The sequence below is a fragment of the Nycticebus coucang genome, chromosome 3, assembly GCF_027406575.1.
Source record: "Nycticebus coucang isolate mNycCou1 chromosome 3, mNycCou1.pri, whole genome shotgun sequence".
Taxonomy (NCBI): domain Eukaryota; kingdom Metazoa; phylum Chordata; class Mammalia; order Primates; family Lorisidae; genus Nycticebus; species Nycticebus coucang.
This window is the reverse complement of record NC_069782.1, coordinates 7,544,230-7,564,675: the sequence shown is the minus strand read 5'-3', so window position 1 is coordinate 7,564,675 and position 20,446 is coordinate 7,544,230. Positions and strand designations below refer to the sequence as shown.

Here is a 20,446-nt window from a genome sequence, read left to right as displayed (position 1 = left end):
TATAGCAACCTCAAACTCATGGGTTTAAGTAATTCTCTTGCCCCAGCCTCCCAAGTAGCTGGGACTATAGGTGACTGCCACAGTGCCCGGTTGAGTTAGATGAAAGAAATAAAGGTTTTGAGATCTGGAACGTCCATTCTTTCTGAAAGCATTTTAGTGCCACAAAGAAGGCTAGCTGAAGTGGGGAGAAGGAATGGATGAATTCTGTCTTTTGCGTGGATACATTTGAATTGACTGGTTTTAGAATAATAAATATTGGTATTTTGCATAATGAACACAAGTTAAGCATAGAATAGGAGCTGAGTTGATTTTTTTTTTTTTTTTTTTTTGAGACAGAGTCTCACTCAGTCACACTGGTTTGCCTTGGCATCATATCTCACAGGAACCTCAAACTCTTGGTTTGAGCAATTATCTTGCCTCATCCTCTGGAGTACCTGGGACTACAGATGTGCACCACTATGCTTGGCTAGTTTGTATCTTTTTAGTGGAGATGGAGTCGCACACTTGCTCAGGCTGGTCTTAAATTATTGAGCTCAAGCATTCCACCCACCTCAGCCTCCCAGAGTGCTAGAATTATAATGCCTAAGCCATGGCACCTGGCCATAGAATTATATCTTGATTCAAAATTATTTTAATTTCAACTTAAATTTTGTGTCATACTTAAATAACTGTAAAAAATTGATTTATGCTCACAGAAAGCTGTAGTGTTTGGGATTATATTGTTAATTGTCCCAATTTTGAAGGTTAGTTTTATATTTCATGGTGGGTAATAGTTGTTTCATTCATTTCTCATGTATTGTAGAATTGTGTTTGTTTTTTGATTTTGGGGAAGATTAAGTGACATGAGTTCATTTTATAAGGATCCTCATCTGCTGTGAGGACCACAGCAATACAGAAAACACCAAGGGTAATCTGCATAACAAGTATGTAACAATGAAAGGATGTGTTGGGGCAGCACCTGTCACTGAGTGGGTAGGGCGCCAGCCCCATATACCGAGGGTGGCAGTTTTGAACCTAGCCCTGGCCAAACTGCAACAAAAACATAGTTGGGCGTTGTGGCGGGTGCCTGTAGTCCCAGCTACTCTGGAGGCTGAGGCAAAAGAATCGTCTAAGCCCAAGAGTTGGAGGTTGCTGTGAGTTGTGACACTACCGCACTCTACCGAGGGCGACAAGATGAGATTCTGACTCTTAAAAAAAAAGAAAAGAAAGAAAAAAAAGAAAATGTTTTGACTCAATGCAAGTTTTCCACATGTTCAGTCCAAATTTGGTTTTGTTTTTGAAACATAGTCTTATATGTTGTATTTGGTAGGGTCCTATGGTTTCACAGCTCATGGCAACCTCAAACTCTTGGACTTAAGCAATTCTCTTGCCTCAGCCTCCTAAGAAGCTGGGACTACAGAGGCTCACCACAACACCTGGCTATTTTGTCGTTACCACTGTTGTTTAGCAGGCCCAGGCAGAGTTTGAATACTCTAGACCCAGTGCATGTGGCCCCTGCCCTAACTGCTGAGCTGTGGTGCCAAACCTTTTATTATTTATTTATTTTGAGACAGAGTCTGACTTTGTTGCCCTGGTAGAAACTAGTGTCTTGGTCTTTCCCGTCTTGCAAGATGGCGGGTGAAAAAGTTGAGAAGCCGGTTTCTAAAGAGAAGAAACCTGTTAATAAAAAGAAGAGGCCTAAGGCCAAGAAGGGGAAGCCCCACTGCAGCCGAAATCCTGTTCTTGTCAGAGGAACAGGCAGATATTCTCGATCTGCCATGTATTTGAGAAAGGCTATGTATAAGAGGAAATACTCAGCAGCTAAATCCAAGATTGAAAAGAAAAAGAAGGCAAAGGTCCTTGCCACTGTTACAAAACCAGTTGGTGGGGACAAGAATGGTGGTACTCGGGTTGTTAAACTTCGCAAAATGCCTAGATACTATCCCACTGAAGATGTGCCTCGAAAGCTATTGAGCCATGGCAAAAAACCATTCAGTTAGCATGTGAGAAAACTGCAATCTAGCATCACACCTGAGACCATTCTAATTATCTTCACTGGATGCCACAGAGGCAAGAGAGTGGTTTTCCTAAAGCAACTTGGCGGTGGCTTGCTACTTGTGACTTGACCTTTGTCCTTCAGTAGAGTTCCTCTACGAAGGACACACAAGAAATTTGTCATCGCCACCACCACAAAAATTGACATCTGTAATATTAAAATCCTGAAGCATCTTACTGATGGTTATTTCAAGAAGGAGCTCCGGAAGCCCAGACACCAGTAAGGTGAGATCTTTACCACAGAAAAAGAAATATGCGATAACAGTGCAAGCTTAATCAAAAAGCTGTGAACTCGCAAATTTTACCGAAGATCAAGGCTATTCCTCAGCTCCAAGGGTACCTGCGATGCGTGTCTGCCCTGACAAATAAATGGAGCTTACCCTCATAAAATGGTGTTTCAAATTTCTTAAAGAGAACCTAATTAAATGGCTAATATATTAAAAAAAAAAAAAAAAAAGTAGTGTCTTGGCGTCATAGCACAGCAACCTATAACTCTTGGGCTCAAGTGATTCTCTTGCCTCACCCTCTGGAGTAGCTGGGACTATGGGCATCCGCCACAATGCCCAGCTATTTTTAGAGATAGGCTCTAGCTCAGGCTGTTCTCAAACTTGTGAGTTCGTCTGTGGCTCAAGCAGCTAAGGCACTAGCCACATACACCTGAGCTGGCGGGTTCGAATCCAGCTTGTGTCCCCCAAACAACAATGATGGCTGCAACCAAAAGAAGCCGGGCGTTGTGGCAAGTGCCTGTAATTCCAGCTACTTGGGAGGCGGAGGCAGGAGAATCACTTGAGCCCAGGAGTTGGAGGTTGCTATGAGCTGTGATGCCATGGCACTTTACCCAGGGTGACAGCTTGAAGCTCTGTCTAAAAAAAAAAAAAAAAAATCCTGAGTTCAGGCGTTCCTCCCACCTTGGCCTCCCAATGTGCTGGGATTACAGGCCTGAGCCATTGCACCCAGCTAGATATAAATAATTATAGAGTGCAATTATAGAACTTCTGGGAACATTTACCTGTATTTAATACTAACTATTATTTTGTTAGTATTAGCAAATATTACCTCTTACCTAATATTACTTATCCAAGAATGTGCTAGGTCTTTTTTTTTTTTTTTTTTTTGCCGTTTTTGGCCCGGGCTAGGTTTGAACCCCCTACCTCCGGCATATGGGGCCAGCGCCCTATACCTTTGAGCCACAAGTACCGCCTGTGCTAGGTGCTTTGACAGATACAAATACAAGTATCTGTTAAATTGTTTCCTTATCCTTCATATTTTTAAAATTTGGTGCAGAAGTAAAGTACATACAAATATTTAGCTCTAACAGAAGATACGAAAGATGTGCAAAGTTGAGGTCGTGGCAAAAGTGAGCCATCCTGGGAAACAGGAATATTGGGAAAACTTCAGTGTGGATCTCATACTCGTAGCTACAGTTAGGTCCCTTGAAATTAAGTTCAGGTTTACTTAAAAAGGACAAACCTAACCTTTATTTTCACGGTCCAGCAGTGTAAATATTTTTTTCTCCGCTTCACAATGGAGCCAACCTGTGTAATGTGGTATTAAATGTTTGCATAAACATAAAATAGCAACCAAGTACAATAGATTGGCTGTAGTACAGAATAAAGTCCTCATCCTGTGCCTTAGAAGTCCTCTAAGTAAGACTTCATATTACTGAAACTGATTACTACTCAGTGAATTCTATACATGTGGTTTCTATCTACTTCAGAGATTGTTGAGAAGATTTAGAATAATAGATGAGGTGGGCAGCGCCTGTGGCTCAGTCAGTAAGGCACTGGCCCCATATACCGAGGGTGGCGGGTTCAAACCCGGCCCCGGCCAAACTCCAACCAAAAAATAGCCGGGCATTGTGGCGGGCGCCTGTAGTCCCAGCTACTTGGGAGGCTGAGGCAAGAGAATCGCTTAAGCCCAGGAGTTGGAGGTTGCTGTGAGCTGTGTGAGGCCACAGCACTCTACCGAGGGCCATAAAGTGAGACTCTGTCTCTACAAAAAAAAAAAAAAGAACAATAGATGAGGTTCCAAGGACAGCATCCGAACACCTCGAAAGTGGCTAGTAAATGTTTGCGCTCAGTGTTATACACCAGCGTGTCTCCTAATGGTGTAAAGAGTCCCTTGAATAATAATAGATGACATGTTTATATTGTTTGTTTTTGAGACCAAGTGTCTCTCTGCTACCTTGGATAGAGTGCCATGACGTCAGACCTCACAGCAACCCCAGACTCTTGTGCTCAAGCAATCCTCTTGCCCAGCCTTTCAGGTAGCTGAGACTGTAGGCAGCCACAACACTCAGCTCATTCTTCTATTTTTTAGTAGAGATGGGGTCTCGCTTTTGCTCAGGCTGGACTTGCTCCTGAGCTCAAGCGGTCCATCCACCTTGGCCTCCCAGAGTGCTTAGGATTACAGGTATAAGCCACCGCGCATGGCCTTTATAGTATTAAATATGTGCCAGATGTAGTTCTAATGCTTGGTATGTATTAACTCATTTAATCTTCACAAATTACTTACGAAGTAGGTAACGCAGAAGTGGAAACAAGGTTGTTTCATCTTGTCTGGTTCCCTGAAGAACTGTTAGGAGTTTTGAATGACACTGCATCAAATCTGTAGATCAATATCGGGGAAGAAATGATGTCTTTAATATGTAGGATTTCTATGCAGGTGTTTGTGATACTCTTATTTAAGTTGGTAGTCTTTACTTTTGTAATTTACAGGTGTCTTATACATTCAGTTTTTTCTCTTTTCCCAGTGTTACTGTAAATTGTATTTAAAAGTCATTTCTGGTGGTGCCCGTAGCTCAGTGAGTAGGGCGTTGGCCTCATACACCCAGGCTGGCAGATTTGAGCCTGGCCTGGGCCCGCTAAACAACAATGACAACTACAAGCAAAAAAAAATAGCGGGGTATTGTGGTAGGTGCCTGTAGTCCCAGCTACCTGGGAGGCTGAGGCAAGAGAATCACTTAAGCCCAAGAGTTTGAGGTTGCTGTGAGCTGTGACGCCATGGCACTCGACCCAGGGCAACATGGTGAGACTCTGTCTCAAAAAAAAAAAAAAAAAAATCATTTTTTAGCATATGTTGCTGGTGACATAGTTTGATTTATTTTGATATTTATCCAGTCACCTTACTAAACTCTATTTCCAATTATTTGTTTAGCATTTTCTTTTTTCTTTAATTGACAAATGATAATTGTATATATTTATGGGGTGCAGTGATGTTTTGATATATTTGCTTTGGATTTTCTGTGTTTACAGTTACATCTGCAGACAATAAGTTTTCATTCTTTCCCTTTTTTTGTTTTATTTATAATTTTACTAGTAGATTGCTTGAGTTGCTCCAGTGCAATGTTGACTAGAAGTGGAGTATCTTTGTCTTTTTCTGATTCTGAAGGGACTACTGTTAATGGTACATTATTTATATTTGTCAGTTTTTAGGTTTTGGAAGAAACGTCAGTATAAAGAAGCTCCCTTCAATATAATATATATATATTTTTGAAATAGCCTCAAGTTGTCACCCTGGGTAGAGTGCTGTAGCATCACAGCTCACAGCAACCTCCAACTCTTGAGCTTAAGCAATTCTCTTGCCTCGGCCTCCCAAGTAGCTGGGACCACAGGCGCCTGCCACAACACTTGGCTATTTTTTGGTTGTAGTTGTCGTTTGGCAGGCCTGGGCTGGATTTGAATCCTCCAGCTCTGGTGTATGTGGCTGGTGCTTTAGCCTCTTGAGCTACAGGCTCCAAGCCTCTTCAGTTTTTAGATGACTATAGTGTTGTGTTGTTTTTGAGACAGCATCTTGAAGAGGGTCTTGCTCTGTTACCTGGACCAGCTCTCTGCAGCTTTAACCTCCTGGGCTTAAATGATCCTCCTACCTCAACCGCCCCAGTAGCTGGGAATACTAGTTCAAGCCACCACATCTCATTAGGTGGGTTATTTTGGTAGGGATGGGGTCTTGCTTGTTGTCCAAGCTGATCTTGAACTCCAGTATTGCCTGTAATCCTCTGACTTGGCTTCCCAGAGTGCTGGGATTACAGGTGAAAGCCACTATGCCTGACCTGTTTTGTTTTAAATTGTGATTGGGCGTTGTATTTTTTTTTTTTTTTATTGTTGGGGATTCATTGAGGGTACAATAAGCCAGGTTACACTGATTGCAATTGTTAGGCAAAGTCCCTCCTGCAATCATGTCTTGCCCCATAGGGCGTTGTATTTTTTCCAGTGATTTTCTTGTGGTCATTGAGATGAATCTTACTTTTTCCTTTGTTTCTATATTGAATGATAATTTATATATGTTTTCATATCCCCTGGATTCTTGGATTATCCCAACATGATCATGATACTACATTTTAAAGACAGCAACGCATTTGGTTTGCTCTTGTAAAAATTCTTATTAAAGAAGATCGGCGTGTGGTTTGCGTTTCTTCATGTATAGTTAGAATATTTATTCTTTATTCTAGAAGTGTCTGTGTGTAGATTGGATTGTCTTTTTTTCTTTAAGTTTGGCGTAGGACATGTCTGTAAAGAAATTTGAATGTGATGCTTTCCTTGTGGAAAGATTAAATAAGAATTTATTTTCTTCTAATAGTAATAGGATTATAATATTCAGATTTCCCATGTCTCCTCCTCTTAAACTTTTATAAGTGGGAAACCTCAATTTAATAGAATAGTATAAAGAACGTTCATGTGCCTCATTACTCAGCTTCAAGTTAACTAGTCTTTTGCACCATTGTTTCCCTCTACCTTTTTGTTGCTGGAGTATTTTCAAGCAAATTCCAACCACATTTCACCAGAAATATTTACATATATATTTACATATGTATCTCTGAGTTTAAAAAGATTTGTTTATTTTTGGGACAGGGTCTTAAGTGTGTCACCTGGGCTAGAGTGCTGTGGCCTCAGCGTAGCTCATAGCAACCTGAAACTCCTGCCTCAGCCTCCCAAGTAGCTGGGACCATACCTGCCACAAAGCTTGGCTAATTTTCCTATATTTGATAGAGACAGGGTCTTGCTCTTGGTCTGGCTCGTTTTGAACTCCTGAGCTCAAGTGATCCTTCCACCTCACCCTCCCAGAGAATTAAGATTATAGGTGTGAGCTACCACACCCTGTTGAAGGATTTATTTTAAAATCGTTAGTATGCTATGCTGTTGTTGAACTCAAAATTACTAATTTCTTTTGTTTATTTCTTTCTGTTTCTTTTTTTGGAGACAGTGTTACCCTTGGTAGAGTGCTGTGGCATCACAGCTCACAACCACCTCCAACTCTTGGGCTCAAGCGATTCTCTTGCCTCAGCCTCCCAAGTAGCTGGAACTATAGGCGCACACCACAATGCCCAGCTATGTTTCGGTTTAGTTGTTGTTTGACAGGCCGAGGCTGGGTTCAAACCCGCCAGGTCTGGTGTATGTGGCTGTTGCCCTAGCCACTGAGCTACAGGCTCCAAACCAATAAGTTCTTTCTTCTTTCTTTTTTTGTTTGAGAGACAGTCTCACTATGTCGCCCTTAGTAGAGTGCTGTGACATCACAGCTCACAGCAACCTCAAACTCTTGGGCTTAAGCGATTCTCTTGCCTCAGCCTCCCAAGTAGCTAGGACTACAGGCGCCTGCCACAGTGCCTGGCTATTTTTTGGTTGCAGCTGTCATTTTTGTTTGGCAGGCCCGAGCTAGTGGTGCCACGTCAAAAAGTTAATAATTTCTTAATGTCACCCATACTCAGTTCTAAATTAATTATTTCCTGGTTCTCTTTTATTTAATTGGTATTTAGTTTTTTATTCTTTTTTGTTTTTTTGAGACCGTGTCTCACTGTGTCACCCTCGGTACAGTGCCCTGGCGTCATAGGTCACAGCAACCTCAAACTCCTGGGCTCAAGCAATTCTCTTGCCTCAGCCTCCCAAGTAGCTGGGACGACAGGCATCCGCCACAATGGTCAGCTATATTTTTGTTGCAGTTGTCATTGTTGTTTAGCAGGCCTGGGCAGGGTTTGAACCTGCCACCTTCAGTGCTTGTGGCCGGCGCCATAACCAGTGTGCTGTGGGCACAAAGCCTTTTTTTTTTTTAATATCATAAGTTGTACTGCCCATCTGGTGACATTTTTGGTTGTGACAATTGAGGTATGGGTACTGCTAATATCAAATAGCACAGGTTCTTCTGAATATATTACAAAGCTCAAGACAATCCCTTTCCCTCCATAACAGCCTAAAATGTTTATAGTGCCAAGGTCAAGAAAACCCTGCAGTAGTCTATAATTTGCATCCCTGCTATTGTCGGGATAGTTTGTACGTTGTAGGAGTCAGAAGCATGGTTTTGTGCCTTATTTTGGCTAGATTTTAGTTAAGGAAAACTTAGGCAGACCATAGGTCATGTGAAAAAAAATTAACTCAGCCTGTTAAGGATCTACTTTGTATCAGGTGTTGTGATAGGAGCTTGGTGAAAAATGGTGGACATCCAGTCTACAGATAGGTAAAAAAATGGGTCTTTTGTATCAGTTGTCCTTTTTAATGTATTAATATTTTAAATCTTGTTTTCATTTTTTTTAGAGTTTCATTTTGTCGCCCTCGGTAGAGTGCCATGGCGTCAGAGCTCACAGCAACCTCCAGCTCTTGGGCTTAGGCGATTCTCCTGCCTGAGCCTCATGAGTAGCTGGGACCACAGGCGCCTAGCACAGCACTGGGCTATTTTTTGTTGCAGTTTGGCCGAGGCCAGTCTTGAACCCGCCACCCTCGGTATGTGGGGCTGGCGTTCTACTCACTGTGCCGCAGGCGCTGCCCTTTGTTTTCATTCTTAATTTAGTTTGTGTCTAGATAAGTTATTTTAATGTTTTTAAGGAATTCTGGAAAATAACTTAATTGCTATCTTTTTTTCATGACTAGCAATACAAACTTTGAGCACTTCATGTAATGGGTATTGTGTTAACATTTCATCCTTTTTGACTTTGGTTTTATTTTACGTACAATTTTTAAAGTGTTTAAACTTGTTGGTATCACTACATATCCCCTCACTTTTTAAAATGCATATAACAAAATTTTTTGTATAGCATCAAAAACTGCAGTACATATAATAAATAGCATCCCATGGAGTGAGATTTGGAAGTGATACTTGATGCTTATCTGTAACAAAATATAGAACAGTTTCTGATTTTGGTTCTGTCACACTTTAACCTTTATCTTTCCTCTTTGCTTCTAGATTTTGGCTCTCTGTTTGACTTGGAGCACGACTTACCAGATGAATTAATCAACTCTTCAGAATTGGGACTAACGAATGGTGGTGATATTAGTCAGCTTCAGACAAGTCTTGGCATGGTACAAGATGCAGCCTCTAAACATAAACAGCTGTCAGAATTACTACGGTCTGGTAGTTCCCCTAACCTCAATATGGGTGTTGGTGGTCCAGGTCAAGTCATGGCCAGTCAGGCCCAACAGAACAGTCCTGGATTAAGTTTAATAAATAGCATGGTCAAAAGCCCAATGGCACAGGCAGGTTTGACTTCTCCCAACATGGGAATGGGCACTAGTGGACCAAATCCGGGTCCCACGCAGTCCTCAACAGGTATGATGAACAGTCCAGTTAATCAGCCTGCCATGGGAATGAACACAGGGATGAATGTTGGCATAAATCCTGGAATGTTGGCTGCAGGCAATGGACAAGGGATAATGCCGAATCAAGTCATGAACGGTTCAATTGGAGCAGGCCGGGGGCGACCGAATATGCAGTATCCAAACCCAGGCATGGGAAATGCTGGTAACTTAATGACTGAGCCACTGCAGCAGGGCTCTCCACAGATGGGAGGACAAACAGGATTAAGAGGCCCTCAGCCTCTTAAGGTAAGTGGTGCAGTTTTGGTTTGTGTGCATAGTCAATACACATTGGAGTGTTTCAAGGATGGGAGGGCTTGAGGTCAGTTACTCATGTATACTTAACTGCTTGTGTTTAATCTTATGTTGTGTAGCATTTCCCACTTTACCTGCCAAGGATCTACTGTGCTGTCAAAAGTTCTAAGAAGTGTTTTTATTAAATTTAAGTAAAATGTTGATGTCTGGTATTCTATACCTTCATAATTTGTTTTCACATGATTGCCAGCTAATTCCTGTTTTCTCTGGCATGAGTATGAGTATATTTTCATCTCATTTCCAAGTCCATTTTAGCCCTGTAGCCTCATTGAGATAGCTGGCATTACATGTCACTATCTTCATATAGAGACATCATTTGTTCCTACTACTTGAAATGTCCCTTTTTTGTTTTTTTTATTTGTTTTTGAGACAGAGTTTCGTAATGTCGCCCTTGGTAGAGTGCCCCGTGGTGTCACAGCAACCGGAAACACTGGGGCTTATGCAATTGTCTTGCCTCAGCCTCCCAAGTAGCTGGGACTACAGGCGCTCACCACAAAGCCCAGCTATTTTTTTGTTGCAGTTGTCCTTGTTTAGCACGCCCAGGTGTATGTGGCCAGTGCCCTAACCACTGAGCAAAAGGCACCAAGCCTGAAATGTCCCTAGTTTTAAAGAGGTATTTATTCTAAGAATTTTATTAAATGTCTTTTTTCTTTATTGATGGAAATTAAGATGGGTTTGTTTACTGTGATACCTCAACCTAATATTCTAGATGTTTTCATTAACCAGATTTTGATCATTATTTGAAAGGCTCTTTTTTAAAAAGCCCACTTTCTTTTTTTTTGTAGAGACAGAGTCTCACTGTATCGCCCTCGGGTAGAGTGCCATGGCATCACACGGCTCACAGCAACCTCTAACTCTTGGGCTTACACGGTTCTCTTGCCTCAGCCTCCCAAGCAGCTGGGACTACAGACGCCTAGCTATTTTTTTTGTTGCAGTTTGGCCGGGGCCGGGTTTGAACCCACCACCCTCGGCATATGGGGCCGGCGCCCTACTCACTGAGCCACAGGCGCCGCCCTAAAAAGCCCACTTTCTTAATTTTATAAAGTAGGTACTGTTAAATATCTTCCTAAAAATTTAAAAAATTTTTTAAGTGTGTGTTCTGTATACATAGTTAAGATAAAAGTCCAACATGCTTTGGTGCTTCTTCCTCTTTTCTCTTCATATATGTGTGTGGTTTTTTTTGTTGTTTTGTTTTGTTTTTTTTTGGAGAGACAGAGTTTGGCTTTGTCACCCTGGGTAGGGTATTCTGGCATCAGGCTCACAGCAACCTCAAACTCTTGGGCTCAAGCAATCCTCTTGCCCCAGACTCCCAAGTAACTGGGATTACAGATGCCTGCCACAACACCCTGCTACTTTTAGAGACAGGGGTTTCGATCTTCCTCTCGATCGGCCTCCTAGAGTGCTGGGATTATAGACATCAGCCACCAGGCCCAGCCTTTACATTTTCCTTAAAATAGTCTGGCAGGGTGCAGTGGCTCACCCCTTTAATCTTAGCACTCTGTGAAACTGAGGTGGGTGGATCGCCTTAGCTTAATAGTTCAAGATCAGCCTGAGTAAAATGAGACCCCCATCTCTACTAAAAATAGAAAAACTGGCCAGGCACTCAACAGCTACTTGGAAGGCTGAGGCAGCAGGATTTCTTGGGCCAAGAGTTTGAGGTTCTGTGAGCTCTGATGCCAAGGCACTCTACCCAGGGCAACAAAGTGAAAATCTGTCTCAAAATAAATAAAATAAAATTATTCTATTTTGCAAGTAGTCAGGAACAAGTTTTCTCTAGTAAAGGAGTGATTTTAACAGGCAATGGGACTTCTGTGTTCCTTGATGGGGAGAGAGAATTCAAGTATGAATTTAAGACATCAGGAAAAATAGTGGGTGGAGAGACTAATGTCACATGTAGGTATACAAAAGCCCTCAAGTATTTTTTTGCTATATAGTAATAAAGAATATTGACAACTTAGGAGATTCCGTTCAGCATCTCTGCTCTGTAGATTTTCCTTTTCTGGTACTTCTACATTGCTGTGTCAGTGTCATTTCATTTACTTCAACTACCTGAGTTAAGAACTAGAACCAAGAAGGTAAATTACTATTCACAGTCATTCTTGGTGCTGAAACATAGCTGTGAAGAGATAAAGTCCTTGGCCCAACCATGTTTATATTTTAGTGGGAAGAAGAGGGATGACAGTAAACCTTGACTGCTTGATAAAAGTACATATTGGGCCAGGCACAGTGGCTCACGTCTGTTATCCTAGCACTCTGGGAGGCCAAGGCAGATGGATTGCCAGAGTGAGGCCTCATCTCTAAAAAATAGCTGTGTGTTGTGGCGGATACCTGTAGTCCCAGCTACTTGGGAGGGTGAGGCAAGAGAGTTGCTTAAGCCCAAGAGTTTGAGGTCACTATGACCTGTGACGCCACAGCACTCTACCAAGGGTGACAAAATCAGACCCTGTCTCCAAGAAAAAGTACATACTGATTCTTAGCTTTGGTGGTGGACATAAAGCAGTGGATGAACTTCATGTAACTTTATAGTGTGCGCATAAGATACATTTAGAGTATGATAGGTAAGTGCTGTAAAGGAAAAGAAAGTAAGGAAAGGCTCATTGAGAGAATGCCTAGGTTGGACATAAGGCTTGTTCTAGTTATGAATGAAAGTTCTTGCACCAGCCTTGTTTCCAGTACTAAGTATGTATCGGTGTGGAGGGGAGAAATCCCTGTCCTTCTGGACCTTATATTTTAACACAAGGATAGAATTCAATTACTAAAATTTTATTATTGGTGATGTTTTATTTCCTTATTTTTAAACAGTTCTCAAGTGTTTTTTTTTGTTTGTTTGTTTGTTTTTAAGATAGACTCACACTATGTTACCCTTGGTAGTGTGCCCTGATGTTACAGCTCACAGCAACCTCCAACTCTTAGGCTTAAGTGATTGTCTTGTGTCAGCCTCCCAAGTAGCTGGGACTGCAGGCGCCCACCACAATGCCTAGCTGTTTTTTGGTTGTAGTTGTCATTGTTGTTTGGCAGGCCCTGGCTGGGTTCAGACCCGCCAGTTCTGGTGTTATGTGGCTGGCTCCCTAGCTGCTGAGCTACAGGCTCCGAGCCAATTTTGAAGTTTATTTACTTAAATTGCTATTACACAACAAAATGCAAAAGGGGGAAGGATCACACAAAATTTGTTTTAAAATAGACGAAAGGCCTTGTGGAGAACATACAACCAGGAGGAGGTTATTTCCTTATTTTAAGTGGATCTCACGTTATTGGTAATTGTAAAAGCACTTATATCAGTGCCTGATGCGTAAGAGCCCTCTGTGTTTAATAAAATTTAAAGTTATCAGGGTATGAAATGCCCACCGATACAAGTAAGTGTCTTGATGAAACAACTTAATTTTTCTTTGTGGCAGAGAAGTCTTTTCTATATTTCCTAGTGAAGATTCAAATAAATTACGTCAAGGTGTTCAAATTGTTGGCCATAAGTTGTCCTGCCACTATTTCCTAAAATGATCTTATAGGGTTAATTACACTCATTATTCTTCCTAAACTCCTGGTAAGAGTTGTGGTAGTACTTAAGAATCAGGAGTAAAGGTTAAGGAAGTTTTCAACGAGATGTCACGACTTGAATCCTCCTAGCAAATGATATCAGGTTTTGTGCAGTTCTTTCCATGTGTGAGCTGTGATGTAGGGTATGCAGACAGGTTCTGACATTATCAATTATAGCAGTCTTCCAAAGTCTGACTAAGGAAGGGTAGCTTATGTGAAGAAGCTGGGATGATACTTTTACCCTCATCTTTGTTTTTAGAGTCATCATAAAATAATGATACAGAATGTTTTGTGTCTTACTGTTTTTTCTATTTCGGGAAGGTGCAATGAAAGGCAGAATAGTGCACAAATTTTGAAACATACTGAGTTGTATTTGGACTGTACCAGTCTTCTCTTTAGTCGTATGTTGGGAATCTTCTCAGTAAATCATTTCACTCAGATAATTTCACAAGGCAAATATGTTTGCACTTACAAAAATGCCAGTGACAAAGTTTTGAAAATTCTTTCCCTGATTGCCTCCTTTGTACATAAAGGAGGGAATGAAAGTAACTAATCAAAGCGTCTTAGTTAATGGTTTGGGCCCTGGAGCTATACTGTCTGGGTTCAAAATGGGCTCAACCACTTACATAGCTGTGTTAGATAATTTGCTTGATGTATTTGAAATGCCGTATTTTGGTGGATTTTCGTGGGATGGTTTGGTGTCCATGTTTGGATGTGATTTTAGGTGTGGAGAATCATTATAAGAGAAATGGGCTCTAAAAGGCAGTGTCGTAAAAGAGTAATGGGAAAGAGTGTGATGTTTAGGATATGGTGTGGGTTTGAGGGGTCCCTGGTTGTCTTTATTTATTCCATTGATTTCCCCAGTGCCTAAATAGTACCTGACTTATAGCATGAATATGGATAGGTAACATGGACATTTATTGAATCTAATAAGTAGTAGGTAATACCTGAATGTCATTTAATTTTGTTTTTATTTGTTGAATTATAAGTCACACAAAAACTGTTGACTTATGTTAGTGTGGTGCTAGTGAGTCTTAATAAGACCTGTAAGGATTTTAGTTGCTGTGTTAAATGTTCTTAAAATGTTAAATTCGGGTGGCGCCTGTGGCTCAAGGAGTAGGGCGCTGGTCCCATATGCCAGAGGTGGCGGGTTCAAACCCAGCCCTGGCCAAAAACCACCAAAAAAAAAAAACGTTAAGTTCATTGTTTTGAACTCTGCTTTTTATTATTCCTATTTGTCTGTATTTGTCCCTGTCATGTTTTTTTCTGTTCCTATGTTCTCTTCTTCTGTTAGAGGAAACTAGTCAGATTTTTTTTTTTTTTTTTTTTTTTTTGTAGAGACAGAGTCTCACTTTATGGCCCTCGGTAGAGTGCCGTGGCCTCACACAGCTCACAGCAACCTCCAACCCCTGGGCTTAAGCGATTCTCCTGCCTCAGCCTCCCGAGTAGCTGGGACTACAGGCGCCCGCCACAACGCCCGGCCATTTTTTGGTTGCAGTTTGGCCGGGGCTGGGTCTGAACCCGTCACCCTTGGTATATGGGGCCGGTGCTCTACCGACTGAGCCACAGGCGGTGCCCTAGTCAGATTTTTTTTAAAAAGAAAAAAAGTTGGTGATGCCTGTAGCTCAAGCAGTTAAGGTGCCAGCCACATACACCAGAGCTGGCCGGTTTGAATCCAGCCTGGGCCTGCCAAACAACAATGACAACTACAACCAGAAAATAGCCGGGCGTTGTGACAGGCGCCTGTAGTCCCAGCTACTTGGGAGGTTGGGGCAAGAGAATCACTTGAGCCCAAGAGTTTGAGGTTGCTGTGAGCTGTGGTGCCACGGAACTCTACTCAGGGCAATAGCTTGAGACTCTGTTTCAAAAAAAAAAAAAGAAAATAGTAAAGGCTGGGTACCATCACTCATGCCTGGCTCACTCTGGGAGGCTGAGGTGGGTGGATTGCCAGGGCTCAGGAGTTGCAGACCAGTCTGAACAAGAGCAAGACCCTGTCTCTAAAAATAGCTGGGCATTGTGGTGGGCACCTGTAGTTCCAGCTACTCAGAAGGCTGAGACAAGAGAATTGCTTGAGTCCAAGAGGTTGAGGTTGCTGTGAGCTATGACACCATGGCACTCTGCCGAAGGTGACAAAATAAAATTCTGTCTTAAAAAAAGAAAGAAAAAAATGTCCCCTGTGGACCCTTTTCCTTTTAACTGCCTAGAACTGTGTGTGACTTTCTTGTCCTCTACATTTTAAGGTTAGCTGCCTAACTATGGTGGTGGGTAGTTGTTCATCTGGTAGTTGTTTATCTTAGCTATAGAGCAAGAGATAAGATCAAATAACTATGGTGTAGCAGAAAAATTAAGTACAATATCTTCCCTTCCACTTATTTATTTATTTATTTTTGCAGTTTTTCTGGCCAGGGCTGGGTTTGAACCGAACACCTCCAGCATATGGGGCCAGCGCCCTACTCCTTTGAGCCACAGGCACCGCCCCCTTCTTCCCTTCCTCTTATATTTAGTGGAGGAGTAGAGAAAGGAGTTCAAGAAATAGAACAGGTAGTGATGAAGAGGTTAACTCTAGCAGCAGAACTCTGAGGGGTATGGAAAAACAAAAGCTAGGGGATAGTTTGTTGTTGATCAGGGTGATCAGAGTATCAGGACTTAATTACTTTTAGCTGATTAGTAGTGCAGTTTGTGCGTTTGAGATTGTAGTCTGTCATAGAGTGAGATTGGAGTTTCTAGGTAATGCATCTTGATTGAGGGAACAAGTGATGTCAGGAACTAGTTGAAATTCAGTTGGTCTGGGCAAGCACGTCCTGTAAATAATCGCGAAAGACCATATTGTATTGGGATGTATTTGTATAAAAACATGTTTATTAGCAAGAGACATAAAGTCAGCTTACCAATTCCAGCATTCTATTTACTCATATAATGGACTCTTAAAAGCATAATTTATTGTCTCTTGGACTTTTACTTTTATTGGTGGTGGTGGTTGTTGTTACAGGTTGGCAGGGGCTGTGTTCGAACCCGCCACCTTCGGTGTATGGGGCCAGTGCCCTACCCACTGAGCCACAGGCGCTGCCCAACTTTTACTTTTTTTTTATTTTTATTGAGAAGCGTCTCACTGTCACGCTGGGTAGAGTGCTGTGGCGTCACAGCTCACAACAACCTCCAGCTCTTGGGCTTAAGTGATTATCTTGCCTCAGCCTCCTGAGTAGCTGGGACTACAGGTGCCCACCACAATGCCTGGCTATTTTTGTTGTTGTTGTTGGATTTGTCATTGTTGTTTGGCAGGCCCGGGCTGGATTCGAACCCGTCAGCTCTGGTGTATGTGGCTGGCGACTTAGCCACTGAGCCCTCATGGACTTTTCTTGCCTGTCATGCAGGTTCTGTGATAGAAAGTAAGATCCACGTCTCTAAAAATAGCCAGGCATTGTGGCTGCCTGTAGTCCCAGCTACTAGGGAGGCTAAGGCATGAGGATTGCTCAAGCCCAAGAGTTTGAGGTTGCTGTGAGCTATGACACCAGTAAAACTCCGTCTCCACAAAAAAAAGAAATACTGTCCTATAATAATTTGATTTCCCTCTCAGATATTTAAATTTTCAACTTCGTATGTTCAATAAATGCCTGTATTTCAGATACTCAGATAAAAAGATGAATAAAATATGGCAAAAAAATTGCAAAGTCAAATCATTTAAAGCTCCAGGTAGGTAACTTACTGAATAGAGCAGCCAAATTAAGACAGCAAGGAATGGTAAGGAACCTGATGTCTTACACATTCTGTTTAAAGAATTAACAACCAGGGCTCTGTGCTTATAGCTCAAGCAGCTAAGGCACCAGCCACATACACCAGAGCTGGCGGCTTTGAATCCAGCCTGGGCCTGCCAAACAACAATGACAACTATAATCGAAAAATAGCTGGGCTTTGTGACAGGTGCCTGTAGCCCCAGCTACTTGGGAGGCTGAGGCAAGAGAATCGCTTAAACCCAAGAGTTGGATGTTGCTTTGAGCTGTGACGCCACGGCACTCTACCCAGGGTGACAGCTTGAGGCTCTGTCTCAAAAAAAAAAAAAAAAAAAATCACAACCAGAAGGGTTTAGAAATACCCTTACCCTTATCAGTGTCCATAAATTAAAAAGGACATATCCTTAAGACACCAGTTTTCTTTGTTTTTATATAAACAAAATGCTGGAATAAGCATTTGAATGCTTTGATGTGTCAAACTATTATATATTTAAGGGCCAGGAGGCTTATTAATTTTAATTGAATTAGCCATAGTTTGTACATTAAATGAAAGTGCATAACAAACATAGCATCATGTGTGGTTTTTAATGGTGATGAATGGCAACCCTGGCCCAGCAGCTATAGTTAAATGAAGGCTCTTTAAAGTATTTTTTTCTTGTCTGGTCTTTTATTTATGTTTTTCTTTTTTGAAAGAGAATCTTACCCTGTTGCCCATGATAGAGTGCTGTGCCCTGCTGTGGTGTCAGCCACCACATTCAGCTTTAAAAGTGTTTAAAATCTAAAACACCTTTCTCTCAAATATTTTCAAAAGTTATTATAGGCCAGGCATGGAGGCTTATGACTGTAATCCTAGTACTTTGGGAGGCCAAGGTGGATGGATTGCTTGAGCTCATGAGTTTGAGACCAGCCTGAGCAAAAGTGAGACCTTGTCTCTACTAAAAATAGAAAAACTTGAGACAAGAGGATCCCTTGAGCCCAAGGTTTAGAGGTTGCTGTGAACTGTGATGATACAGCACTCTACCCAGAGCCATAGCTTGAGATTCTGTTTCAGGAAAAAAGAAATAACTATAAATTTACTGTACTCGAGATCTCTGAATTTCGATCTTAGACTTTTTGAAAATGTATTTTTATTAGCATACAATATGTTCTCTCTAAGCAGAAAATTTCTTTTACATTTGTATTTGAAAATTAAAATAGTCCTCTGGGAGGGTGAGGCAGATAGATTACTTGAGCTCAGGAGTTCAAGACCAGCCTGAATAAGAGTCAGACTCCAGCTCCACTAAAAGTAGAAAGAAAGTTAGCTGGAGTGGTGTGTAGTCTCAGCTACTGGGAAGACTGAGGTAACAGAATCACTTGAGCCCAAGAGTTAGAGGTTGTGAGATACGATGCCATGGCACTCTACCCAGTGTGAGGGAGTGAGACTCTTAATCTCAAAAAAAAAAAAAAAAAAAAAACGAAAATATAAAAAGTGAAATGGTAAAGGGACTGAAACTGGGACTAACATTTAATTTTTGTTTTGTTTCTTGCCCTCAGATGGGAATGATGAATAATCCTAGTCCTTATGGTTCACCATATACCCAGAATTCTGGACAGCAGATTGGAGCTAGTGGCCTTGGTCTCCAAATTCAGTCAAAGACTGTACTACCAAATAACTTATCTCCATTTGCAATGGACAAAAAGGCAGTTCCTGGTGGAGGAATGCCCAACATGGTGAGTACTGATCCATTATCAACTTGCTTTCAAACTGAAATTTCGACAAAACGATTGTTAAGCTATCATACCTTCTGTTATATACACTGGGAACTTAAATTGATATATAATGGATGACCCCAGTGAGCAAGGAGGCTTGTGCCTCCTTTCGGTTTCACATGGTATTTTTTAAGTTCCTTATGGTTATTGATAAGAGTACTGATCAAAACAGAAGCAAGTAGGTTGCTACAGTGAAGTTTTAGGGACCTACTGTTCAGCAGCTTTGTCTTATGAGCATTTCTATAGGATAGGAAACTAGAACCTTTCTACTCTTGGGAAGGACTCTTTGTCGAAGGATCCCAACTCTCAGTGACCATATCTATTTGATTTTGTTTGGTTCACTTGTACAGAAGTAACTTCTCTCTCAAAAATTTCATATTGTTTTAAACTGATTGTGTTACAAGAAATTGTCCATAGATTATAATAATGTTATTATTATTATTTTTTTTTTTTTTAAGTAAAACATGGTGGCTCAGCGCTTGTAGCTCAAGCAGCTAGGGTGCCAGCCACATACATCAGAGCTGGCAGGATCGAATCCAGCCCAGGCCTGTCAAACAGCAATGAAACTGTAACCAAAAAATTGCTGGGCATTGTGGCGGGTGCCTATAGTCACAGCTACTTGGGAGTCTGAGGCAAGAGAATCGCTTAAGCCCGAGAGTTGGAGGTTGCTGTGAACTGTGACGCCATGGCAGTCTACCCAGGGCAATAGCTTGAAACTCTGTCTCAAAAAAATAACAATAAAGTAAAACTTGGTGTGCTTCTATGTAATGGGCACAATATAAGTGTATATGGCACATCTTTTGGGTGTGGGACAGAAGTACAAGAGGGACTCTACCTAACAAATGCAAATACCATAACCTAGTTTGTACCCTCACATTAAACTGAAATAATACGTATATGTGTGTGTATGTACATATATATATAACTGTTTATTGTAAACGTGTTGCATAGTCTGCTGTATTCATGAGTCGTCTGTATTCACCTTGGTAAAAATTGTCCTTTTCAGTGAGCGAAAGTGAGACCCACGTCTCTAAAAATAACCAGGCATTGTGGTGGCTGCCTGTAGTCTCAGCTACTAGGGAGGCTAAGGCACGAGGATCGCTCAAGCCCAAGAGTTTGAGGTTGCTGTGAGCTATGACACCACGAAAACTCTTTCTCCACGAAAAAAAAAAAGAAATACTGTCCTACAATAATTTGATTTCCCTCTCAGATATTTTAATTTTCGACTTTGTATCATATGTTTAATAAATGCCTGTATTTCAGATACTCAGATAAAAAGATGAATAAAATATGGCATCTCTGTCTTCAGAAATGTTTGGATTTTTTATAGGAAAAACTAAATTTCACCTAGAGTTTATAAAACATAATTTTCTGCCATGTGAAAGACTCCTACTAAGTTTACCAAAAAGCTCTTCACGGTTCTTTAAAACCTAACTCGGATATGGTGTTTTGGGGTGTTTTGGTTTGGTTTGGTTTGTTGTTGGGGGTTTTTTGTTTGTTTGGGTTTTGGTCTTGAGACAGCTGTCAATC

The 20,446-nt window shown here is 41.4% G+C and overlaps 1 protein-coding gene and 1 pseudogene across 3 annotated transcripts in view; both read left to right on the top strand.

The window, feature by feature from the left end:
• The window catches only part of EP300 (E1A binding protein p300), a 98,178-nt gene that overhangs the window by 13,323 nt on the left and 64,409 nt on the right, over positions 1 to 20,446 (top strand). For all 3 annotated transcript variants that reach the window (XM_053583553.1, XM_053583552.1, XM_053583551.1), the window contains exons 2-3: positions 9,205 to 9,842; positions 18,701 to 18,877. In XM_053583553.1, coding sequence (XP_053439528.1) covers positions 9,205 to 9,842; positions 18,701 to 18,877 — 815 coding nt within the window. The remainder of the gene's footprint in view (positions 1 to 9,204; positions 9,843 to 18,700; positions 18,878 to 20,446) is intronic.
• Positions 1,178 to 2,603, top strand: LOC128581165 (60S ribosomal protein L6-like; annotated as a pseudogene).